Genomic DNA, 11,822 nt, shown 5'->3' with positions numbered 1-11,822 from the left:
ACACAACGGCCACTTTATATTTTACAATATTTACACATCTTATACACGTATGTTAGTGAAACATCGTCGTTAATACGAGGGAGTCACAAACACCAAAGCGGGACGCACTCGGTACTCTATAATACCACTCAGTCATCGAAAGTCCATCGGCTTGTTGTAGATATCATCCTAACACCCCGATTACAAATGACAGAACAAAAATACCCATACGTCTATACAATAACAATATAAATATTTCTCATGAGTCAATCTTGTCAAATAATAAAACTACATAGAAGAAATCTAACACTCTGAAAACGAGGGCAACAAGTTTATATTCTGTGAGACACGCATTCGTTCGCGAACACTTTTAAAAAACAATTTTTATTTATTTCTTTTATTAAGACTAGATTAGCATTGTAATTTATAACATTAATAATATCAATTGTTCAAAACGATCGATTCACATATATATGTGTAGTTTTAAACGGAATTATGAAAACGGCGTATTTATAAACAAAGTATAGGTAGTAACTAGTATATAATATAATATTGGACAATACTGCACAAAAAACGATTCGCATACCAGCTCAGAAACTTTGTACTAATACTATAACAGAGGTAAAATATAAAAGCTATCATATTACCCGTTCCTGCCCTTCGCAACAAACAACAACGATCAAAATATATTGTGGGATACATCCGAATCGACTAAAGGTACTTATGTCAGACGAGCCGCGTGTTTGGAAACAACTTGCGTGTTCCCACTCTCCAACTAACCTCTCCAGCCTCACTCACATTCGGTAACGAAACAAAACGAACAGCTATTGGCACTGATTTAAAACTATGGGTATCTTTCTCTCTTGTACTTATCAATCGAAAAGGGATAGATGAAAATTAGAAGTATGTTCCAACTAAAATTTACATACAACATAAACAAGTGCAAATATTAGTTTCACCTTTCTAATTTAAATATAATTTAGCAATGCTTTAATATTTTTCTTTAGGTACACGGGAATCAGCGCCATTGAGTTGGTATTATAAGTACTATAGATAGAATTATTTAAATATTGTAACCAAACTTTGTGTAACAATCATATAGTTTATTTAGGAAATGCTTTATAGGCAGTATCCTTATAAGTAATGCTAATCTTTCTAAGCCGACACAGCGTTACCGGGTTTATACCAAACACGCGCCGCCTCTTAGAGAAATGAACAACACCCCTATGCAATCACACAGTTCTAATAATAATCCTCATTTTTTCATCATGTTATCACAGAAAATCATGTATTTACAATTTTGTCGTACTAAAGTAACCTACATCATGCTTTGCAACGAATGTGTTTGATGGTGTTGAACGATTCCGTCTTCACCTCAACTATTGTACTGACCAATGACGTAAATCTGAGTGAACTGTTAAAAGAATTGTATGAATTTATTGAATTAATTAATATATCTCTATACTATAAAAAGCTATACTGGCTTATCTATAATCTGTCAGTACAATAGTCGTTACAAAGGTATTGCTAACAAGTGACTAGTATGACAATGGCATGAAGTAGTATCAAGTGGGATTAGGACGAATATCGAACGAATATTTATTTTATACGGTACAGTCGTAGGCAGAATTGGTTTCACCGCTTTGGTGTTGGAAATTAGTTATTTTGTTCTCGAAATTTGAATATTTTTCTTTAAGTTGCAAACCAATTCTGATGCAGAGTGTACATACATACTCGATTTTGTGCCTGGTGACAAAACGTTAGATAAAGATTTATTAGAAATAATTAATCGGTCATTAACACTATAAATCCGTTGTTAATGAAATATTTAATCTATAAGAAACTTTTTTTTTTGTATTGTCGCTCATAGCTTAAATAATGCGAATAACAGATTATTTATTTGTTAACAAATCGTTACATCAGAGACTATTGGTTACAATGTCAATGAGTGCACAATGGGAGTATCTCGTTTATCCTTAGTATAATAATTATTATAGTCAACAAAACTTTGGCTCATCTTTAATTTACTCCCTAAATGTTACTTTGAGGTATATATTAAGAGTTAACTCACAAAGCAACGAGATACTCCCACTCCGTATGAACTAGCGCGGGATAACATTACTGGTTCGTAGACCTATCGTATGTAGCGTTACAATCTTACAAACCAGGCGACAAAATCTTTTAAACAATACTCAGTACACGATTTAACAATTTAGGTATTCATTTAATGCAGAAATATATTTTCAAAGTTTACACACAATTCATCTTTATTTAGTTTTAATCGTATTTAAATTTAAATAACGTAGGTATAAAGCACTTGGGGGAAGGACAGCAAATTCAATAAAAAATGTTTAATTATTTATTTAGTATATATTAACTAAGTAAAAATTATTCGCTATGTAAATATTTTATACAATACTAGTATTAATTTGTCTGACGATGAATCGCAAGTGTTCTCCCAACGTGTAACTTGAATACGAAACGGCGTCGGGCGGGGTCGGGACCGCCCGGCCCGCGCCCTCACCACGCGATATAACGTAGACTTTACGTAGTGCAAATTTAATATAGAAAGTTTACTTTTACAATACAGACTAGTAATTTCATTTTATGTAAAAATCCTAGCGCAAACGAGTCGTCCGGCACCGTCTCATACCTCGATCGCCCTAACCGTAATACAAATCAAGGAGTAAAATTTTAGCGAATTAAAAATTAAATTTTCCAAAACTTCGTAAATACTAGAATTCGGAGGCGGGCCGCGGCGGGCCGGAAGCGACGTCCGAACCGCTGAGCAACGGGAGTCGTCTATGTACACACGGTCGGCGAGTATAAAACGAGATCGTCCGGGTCGCGGGCGCGGGCGGCGCGGGCGGCGCGTCAGCAGGAGTGCGCGGCGGGCGCGGGCGGCGCGCGCGCGCGGCGGCGCCGCTAGCACCAGTCGTCCTCGTCCGAGTCCGAGTGGCGCGCGCGCGGCTTGTAGCCGTTGGGCAGGCGCGGCGCGGGCGCGGGCGAGGGCAGCGCGCGCGCCCCCGCGCCCCCGCCGCCGCCGCCGCGCCCCAGCGCCAGCGCCGCCTCGTAGCTCAGCGGCGCCTCGTATGCGCGCGCCGCGCCCCACTCCGCCTCGTAGCCCCGGCCGCGTCTGCACACGCCCAGCGATTAAGCCATCCTCACACGGCACTTGTTTCGATGCTATATTGCAAGCGGGGGCACCAGTCACCACAATACAGTAAAAGCATTGAAAATAATCGTACCCAAATTATGGATTAAAAACTAAAAAATCTAAATTCTACTAAGTATACTCTTGTGTATCAAAGGAAGTTACAGAAATTCTTCAACCTAAAGAATTTTTCAGGATAATCTACCAAGCTTGAAATTTAGTTTGTTTCATAATGAGGACTAGCAAAATATTAAATGTACATTGAAATAATCAGGGTCAAAAATAATCCATAAAATTATTAGCAAATTCTACTGCATCAAAACTGAATTTTAGCGTTTAAGCGAATTAGTTACATTACAGGTTACATTTCGTATAAAATAATTTCAAAAGTTTTCCTACCATAAGCATCATTAATCATCGTCACAGCGCTATAAATATTGCTGCAACCAAGTCTAGTCCGTAATATCCGGACGTTAGGACTCTCATTCCTACTCTAAGGCCTGCTTTACTTTAGGTATCATGTAGCAGTCTACTTACCTCTCTCTAGATCTATAATCTCGGTGTATCAGTCTTTCAACTTCTCGGCCGTACTCGTACTCGTCATGTTGAGGCTCCAGCGGTTCTCGAACCGTATGCCTCAGAGATAACTGTAAGGAGATGTTCAATCACAACTTGTCTACAATAAACTCCAAGACTTCTAGAATAGAGGAAGAATAGTAGTAAATAAATTATTTTCATTAGCTTATATATCTTCGGTGGAGCAATTTCCACTTTTTCTTATCGTTGATACTACAAATCTAAGCAATGAAACCTAAAACATGATGAACAAGTTAGCTTTATAAATGATCTGTGAAAGTACTCACGTGCGAGGGGCTGTGGCTGATTCTGGTGAAGGGTGGCTGCTGCTTGACCTGTAGCGTGGACGGCTTGGTGGGCGTGGGAGGCAGCTGGCGGCCGCGGCCGCGGCGCGCGCCCTCGCGCTCCCACGAGCGGTCGCGCCACTCCCGCCACTCGCGGTCCCGCTCCCGATCCCGCTCACCTATCGGGGCCCAAACTGCGCTCTGAATGATTTGATGTTCTACACCCCCACCGACAAATAAATACACTTATGCGATGATGATAACTATGATACATAACAGGACGTTCGAATTAAATCAAGGAAAATAACGGGGTCATAATCAAAGTACATACTTAGTCAGATTAACAATTGTGCAAACAATTTTCTTGTGGATGTCCACCATGCTCTCCGTCTACACTCACGCCGCTTTCATACATCTACAGACGTGCAAAGCCGGATCTCGTCAACATCAATTAACTAATAATTTTAGACACATGGCTATGGCCAGCAAAGGGTCTTAAGGGTCTAAAATTTTTAAAATATCGTTTGCCAATTTCAATTTTGATTCAGACCCTTTGCTTTACAATAATTAACATTTATTATAATTAGTTATGCCGTGGAAATTTTGAAAACAATTTGAAATAACTAACTTTTTCATTCATGTGAGATTTCGTATGAAGTGAAGGCTGATTTTGTTCTAACAAACATGGTATCAAGATCGTTCCTATTTAACATCGGAATTACACGTGACCGTAACGTTCCTGTTCTGGACTTAAATCTAAATGTGTCGTATCAAGTATATTCCGTGATGATAGTCAGTGTGGTATGTGAGGTCCGTGGTGTGTGGCGAGTGGATCTCACCGTAGGTGTGGTGTGGCGGGCTGGGCGACCGCGAGGGCTGGCTCAGGCTGGTCGTAGGGTGCGGCGCCCTCCACTCCTTCCCTGCTGTCAGGAATACCTTCATGTACCTTCCACCACCGTTTACCCTAAGCCCCTCGGACTACCTACTATCATTATTTCCTTACTCACAAAGGTGACTCTAAAAGTTTTGGGTGTCTGTTATACGTGGTTCCAGATGTAAAGGATTCATGGACACGGGGTCGGGTCGACTAGGAAGAGGTTATTGGTTGATTAGCTGTGTGTCCAAAGTTGTGACTACGGTTGAAGGAAAATCTATGGAATAATGCTTTGATACAATAGGTAAAAGTTGTTCAATACAGTAAGAAATAAATTCCTTAGATGTATCTATAGCCGACTACTGCCGAGAATACAAAAATAAATACAAAACCTTAAGCTTTTGCATGCTGCATGATTCATGTGATCTTGTTGAAGACTGAAGTGCATGCGTCGCAGGCACCTCGGTGCGAGGCGCCCATGATTAAAGCAGTTATGTGCAAATAGGAGCAGATTATATCTTGGTTGGGCACCAATGTCTTAGCATGCAGCAGGCAAATTAATTCCATAACTTTATGGTAGGTATATTACAGGCCAATTTGTATAAACTTTACATAATATAATGGTTTATAAGGTCATTTCGTGGCTCGTTCTATTGCCAATCTGTAATGTACTTATATCTAATATTATGTGTGGCCTGATGATTAAAATATAAGTGATACCGCTAACAATTACGTCATGAGTATAATTAAAGAGCAGTTATAAACCATAGCTAAATAGCTACAAGTATAAAGTATGTATGTTACAAGACTAGCCTTGTGAAAATGTTTAATTTACAGCTAGATTTTACAATCTAATTATCTAAGTTCATGAACTTGTCAATTTGCAGCGTTGGCTTCGCTCGCTGATACCTTATAACTACATCTACGAAAAACATGAATATCTACAACTACTGTTAAGCTAGACTTCACATCTTCTTACAAAACTTTCAGAGTACCTTCATGAGAAGAAAAATGTTTGCAAAACTGTTTGAATCGGATAATTAATTGAAGCTAAATAAAATATATATTTGGTATATAAACTGTAAATGTTTCAATATGAATAAATAATACTACAGGAATAACATAAGATACAATAAATACTTATTTAATAGCATATAAATAGCTCGATCAAAAACTATAATATTATTGTATAATTTTATAGATATGACAAATGTTTTCAGAACATTTTACCTTCAGAAATTGCAATAGCATTAAGCTTTTACTTGGTAGATCGGCAAACCTGTTGATACGCTATTAGAAAACTCCACACGGGTCTAATATCTTTCATAAATCTACGATCTAAGTTAACTATTGGAAAAAATAGTGAGAGATAAATGATCACCAGATTTGCCTGTTTGGTATACATTAGTAGTTGATGGTCTGGCTTACTGAGCGGCTGGGAGTGATCGCTTACCATGTGGGTGGTAGTAGTGCGGCGCGCGGTGCGTGCGGCCGTGCCGCTGGTGCTCGTGCTTCACGATCTCGACGACGTTGCTGACGGTGTCGGAGAACCCGATATCGTGATGGTAACCTCCGTAGTGGCCACGCCTTCTCGGACTGGGCGTTCGTCTGCGAAGCGAATAACCCTCAATACCGAACAAAAAACATTTATTCCGTTACCATGCATGTTACCATGTTACCACTCATGCAACACCGAGAAAGTCGGGGAGTGAAAGTTAGTCCTGAAGAAAATACATTCGGTTAGTAGAATATGTGTATCATGGCACATACCATTGTTCACTACGATAACTTTGAGATCAATTGATTCTTCTTCGATGACACTATAAAAATAAAAACCAAATAACAAACTAAATAATAAACGAACAAAAAGTAATTAAGTATTATATTTTGGTGTGAAGTTTACCTTAAACTGGAAGATCTTCCGTGGTGGCCATTTTGGTATGTATGAGGTGCTTGTAATCGTCCCTCGTCCAATGACTCCATTGAAGCGTGGTGAGATCCTTGCAGTTCCAATACCTACAATGTACACCGCATTAGACGCCGCACGGGATGTAACAGGGCAAGCGTGTTAGTGCAAGCTAGTTTAGGATGTTATTTTAGACTTACTGTCCCATATTTACAAAATCTCTGTTCGATAAATTGCCAAACATGCACACAAAAAGTTGCAAACCATGCATCAGTCCGTGCTTGTGCAATATTATAGTTTATTCTACTTACCAAACTGTTTAAGATATCTATTAGACAAACTATAAACATGCTAGGTTTATTTAAGACAGCATGCGAATGTGATCCGGTTAGAAGAACGACATGTCCTGGTGTCATGTTAGATATTATGACTGTATGTTAGTTAGTATGTCTTGATAGTGAAAGTGCTATGTCTAAAGAAAACTTCAAATAGTCATCCCTAATGACATAGAAGTCGAATAAAAAAACCATTCCCTATAATTCGAGAAAATAGAAAAGACAGACGTACTACAAGATTGACAAAAACAATCATCTATTACTGAAATTGTTTACCTAAACATCAAACAACCATCTGTAACTTTAAATTGTACGATTAATACTTCTTATGTACATCACATGATCTCGTTTAACTATGAGCCTAAGGCCCTAGGTTACTCTGTTTACCACAATAAACCTAAAAATGAATAACATTAATCGCTAAGTTTAACAACAAACATTATAATGTACCCTATGAGTTTCTGTTAGTTTACACCCAAAACAAAAGTCTGAACACAAATTTACAACACCGACTATCTATGACAAGGAGTAATGCATCGATGTGGTATTACTAGAGGGACACCCATTTAGCGATACACAGAGAGGCGTTACTTTGACCAACATCATGTACTAGGTATGTGTAAACATATGCCAATTGTTTCTTTACTCATAAGGTTCGCAAAAATTTTGTTCGTGGATATGATATTGGTGGGAACATCGATTGCACTAGACAATGGCTATCATGGCTCTGGCTGATCAGGTTTACAACAGTAATGATCGAGACAACATAATCACCGTTTCACGTAAGGTATTCACCTTTTTATTGTTCCTGTAACAAAAGAGAGCGCGTTTAATTAATTGGATCAATGTGACCGAAATTACTGAGATTTTTTTCTTTTATTTTTATTTCACTTTTACGTTCCAAGTTTTTTTTCGTTTTATCTTTTTGCAACAGTTCTAAAATGTAAATTTATTTATGGCTCCTCAATGCATGTTATATTTTAACTAGCTGTTGCCCGCGACTTCGTCCCCGTGGGTAGAAGAAATAAGTTATGATTTATAATGCCCTGTTTTTTTTTCACATTTTCCATTGTATCTTAGCTCCTATTAGTCGCAGCGTGATGGTTTTTAGCCTAAAGCCTTCCTCGATGAATGGTCTATTCAACACAAAAAGAATTTTTGAATTTAGACCAGTAGTTCCTGAGATTAGCGCGTTCAAACAAACAAACAAACAAACAAACAAACTCTTCAGCTTTATATATTAGTAAGTATAGATATAGATTTTGCTACACACAGTTTCTGTCTTAATTGAAGAATACTAATACCAACTTAGAGGCACTAGCTAGGACCTAATTGGCTTTTGGGATATTTAAGAATTTTACTGCTAGGCAACGGTACCTTCAAGGATCAAAAATTTTAATTTCAGTTAGGTATGTAATAAACATTAACATCGACTTACTTGAGCGACTTTCTGTTGCCGCGGCGGGCGAGGTTGGCCAGCAGATGCGGGTCATCGTGCGCGTCGGCGACGGGTCCGTCGTGACTGAGCGAGCCGGCGCGCGAGCCGGGGCCCAGCCCGGCCGCCACGTCCATCAAGCAGTTAAACAGTGACGCCTTCTACACACGACCAACGTCACTCACCCCCCACACACGCACACTTGCGCATGCTCATGTCACACAGCGCCCATACTCACTAACGGCTAAAGCCTACATGAGTTTGCGCAAACATCCCATACATCATGTCCATGCTGGAGTTCTCTTTAAACTGTGTATGTGTGTAAGAGAGTCGCTTGTGTAAGAGATCCAACGAATAGACATATCGACCGAATCAAAAATGTACCTATGTATGTGTTAGTGAGGAATTCGGCTACAGGTATCTGAGAAAACAACTATCACACGTTAGTTGTATCATGTTAGAGTAAATTTTGTTCAGTTCATGTCGGTGAAACCGTGAAAGAGCTGAAATTACAAAGCATCTTGTTTCGAAACGGGTGCTAGATATAAAAAACCATGTGCGACAAATTTGAAGCCAGAGGCGGAGGTTGCAAGTTCACGTTTGCATTATAATATTTGATCACAAATCAATACAAGTTCGACAGAGTACTCATGTTCTCCAGCATGCGCAGACTTGAGAATTATGATTGTTATCTTAATAAATTCTTATGCTATAAGTATAAACATTACAGGAGGCAAATAAGAGCGTAGGTAGCAAGAAAGCGTAATATTTTGACGTTTCTTATATCACCAGGCTTCTAAAATGGTAGATATCGATTGAGCCAAAATGTAATTGAAAGTAAATTGAACGATAACAAAAGCGACGGAATGAAATCAAAATCACGTGAATACTTCCAAATAGTTCACCATGCAGGCTACCTAAGTATTATAAATTATGGTTCACAATAACTTTGAATGCATAGTGAGAGTTCAAATGGGGTATATTGCCTAGAAAGTAGCATGGGGAATGATATGGCACACATCGGTCAGACAAACAATCTACGGTAGGATACTAGCTACGAGACACGGTATCAAACAAGTATTACACACACATTCATATTTCTACGTATTTTGCAACTATAGGACAGGTATTATCATGTTGTGGTTTACGAAGCCCTGACGGACACTTGACAGACAAACAAGTGGCTGACCGGCACGAGGTTGCCAAACTATTGCGGTATCAAGTGCGTCACTATGTACTAAGTCTAAACTGTTTGATTAATCAAATGACTAAACTACGTTTTTTATGTTGGTTGATTTATCTTGTGACCATCTATTTAGTCTATTGGCCATGGTGTTTTATTTAATGATTTTTATTAAAAATAAATTTATTGAAACACAATGCGAGAAGAAACTTATGATAAAGAAAAATATCTAGAATAGTGCAAGAAAAAAGTATTTAAAGTTTCGTTCCGTATAATATTTTAATACTACCGGCTGAATGGCCGTAGGGCTATTCTCGTTGAATGCCTGAAAAGTAAACCACCAATGTAGTCGACTCGTTAGAGTCGATTTCAACTAAAGTGATTCTGTATTGTTGTACTCTTTGTTATACAGAGGTTTGTATCGGGAGCCAATCACAAGTGATGCTTAACACAGGATCAAATTAATATCAATAAACTCAAATGTTTTTAATATACGGTAGTGTACACAACAATACAACCACAGGTAGACAACACAATCAACTCTATTGAACTAACTATAATGTTCCAAATTGTAATCTAATGTGGGGAATTATAGGGGGCCATCAACAAAAACTACTTGTACACGTGTAGTATTACCTACCCACGTAACGTTACATTTGGCTCAAAGTGTACGTATATACAATACATATTGGCAGATACCACACGAATTTACTCTGGCTTCATAAAGATCTACGTAAGATACTATATTTATAATCACGACAATTTTGATTATTATACATAAATACAAGTGTTTGAACAAAGTTACTGAGAGGTGCAGTAGGGGGGTTGTACTTACCGGGACGCCCTGCTGCTTGAACCTGGTCGACCTCCAGCTCTCAAGGATCAGGAGTCCCGCGTATATCTTCCCGACGGTCAACTTGCCGGCGTTGAGTACGTCGTTACGAGGCACCAACAAGTCGAGCATCTTCTTCGCTTGTAATGGCCATATGTGGGTGATTGTTTCCCTTAGTTCCTCGTCTGCTTGGTCCATTTCCTCGGCTGAGAATTCACAAGTATCCAAAATTAAAAAAAAAATAGTTATTTAAGCACAAAAGAACATATTAATGGACAAACCACAAGTATCCATCACTGCGGCTCTTGTAAGTCTAGGACTTCATTGGAATGGATTCTCTCGAGATTTGGAACAAAATAAATCAGAGTTATAACGATATACTTACGAGATCTCATTTTGATGTTTAAATTTTCTCGTATTAAGGCAAATAGTGTTGTTGTAAAATTAACTTTCCCCTCTTCGTCTAGCGGCATATTCATTCTAATAAGCTTCTTATATGCTAGTCTATTTGGACATTTATTACCAAACCCCAAAGGCGGATCCATATTCTTCAACATATCATACATTTCTGTATAATGGATCTTACCCCTGAAAGAATCACAAAAAAGTTTCGTCATCAGAATGTCTCGATTACTAGGAGAAGTCAAAGAATTAAAAAATATCAGAAGGAATATACTGACGTGGCATTTGGGTCGTATTCTGCCCATATTCTAACAAATTCATCAAGATGATGTGCGCCGAGGATGGACGAGTCCCTCGTTAGGTAGTCAAAGTTATCCATAATGACGGCAACGAACAAATTCAACATCTGGAAGATTGTAACCGCAGAGGTTAGTATTATGTTGGTTCATCGAATTTTATCTTTGAATCACCAGGAGGTCGTATTATGAAGCGTTCAAGCCAGCGTTTCATTGTGGAAAGAAGACAAAGATATGGCTTTAAAGTTTTATTTCTCACTTTCGTTTCAAAGCTTGTAATGACTCAAATTTATGGCATCAAGACTTGAAAATACGGCCTTTTTTTGTTAGATTCCTTACTGAAGTATACTTACAAGAAACGAACAGAAGAATATAAAAGATACGAAGTAAGCGTAGGCGAGCGTACTTCCACATTCCTCGTTGGAGGCCTTGCCTGCTGCTATGTCACACTTGGCGGGCTTCCGACAAGCCAACATTATATTTGGCCACGACTCTCCCGTTGCGCATCTAAACACACAGTGGCTCACAGCGACCATATCGCGCTCAAAAAACAATCAACAATTCAA

The 11,822-nt window shown here is 38.7% G+C and overlaps 1 protein-coding gene across 3 annotated transcripts in view; it reads right to left on the bottom strand.

Moving 5' to 3' along the window:
* Nucleotides 1–2,904: 2,904 nt before the first annotated feature.
* LOC113494500 (voltage-dependent calcium channel type A subunit alpha-1) overlaps nt 2,905–11,822 on the bottom strand; it is a 124,809-nt gene continuing 115,891 nt past the window's right edge. For all 3 annotated transcript variants that reach the window (XM_026872875.1, XM_026872873.1, XM_026872872.1), the window contains exons 29-41: nt 11,610–11,763; nt 11,239–11,366; nt 10,944–11,146; nt 10,562–10,764; nt 10,016–10,051; nt 8,547–8,704; nt 7,904–7,916; nt 6,771–6,883; nt 6,321–6,475; nt 4,833–4,913; nt 3,997–4,187; nt 3,671–3,780; nt 2,905–3,115 (exon numbers count right to left, since the gene is read on the bottom strand). In XM_026872875.1, coding sequence (XP_026728676.1) covers nt 2,905–3,115; nt 3,671–3,780; nt 3,997–4,187; nt 4,833–4,913; nt 6,321–6,475; nt 6,771–6,883; nt 7,904–7,916; nt 8,547–8,704; nt 10,016–10,051; nt 10,562–10,764; nt 10,944–11,146; nt 11,239–11,366; nt 11,610–11,763 — 1,756 coding nt within the window. The remainder of the gene's footprint in view (nt 3,116–3,670; nt 3,781–3,996; nt 4,188–4,832; nt 4,914–6,320; nt 6,476–6,770; nt 6,884–7,903; nt 7,917–8,546; nt 8,705–10,015; nt 10,052–10,561; nt 10,765–10,943; nt 11,147–11,238; nt 11,367–11,609; nt 11,764–11,822) is intronic.

Source organism: Trichoplusia ni, chromosome 5 (assembly GCF_003590095.1).
Source record: "Trichoplusia ni isolate ovarian cell line Hi5 chromosome 5, tn1, whole genome shotgun sequence".
NCBI classification, from domain to species: Eukaryota; Metazoa; Arthropoda; class Insecta; order Lepidoptera; family Noctuidae; genus Trichoplusia; species Trichoplusia ni.
Note: the sequence above shows the minus strand (reverse complement) of the source record. Positions and strands in the feature narration are given on the sequence as shown.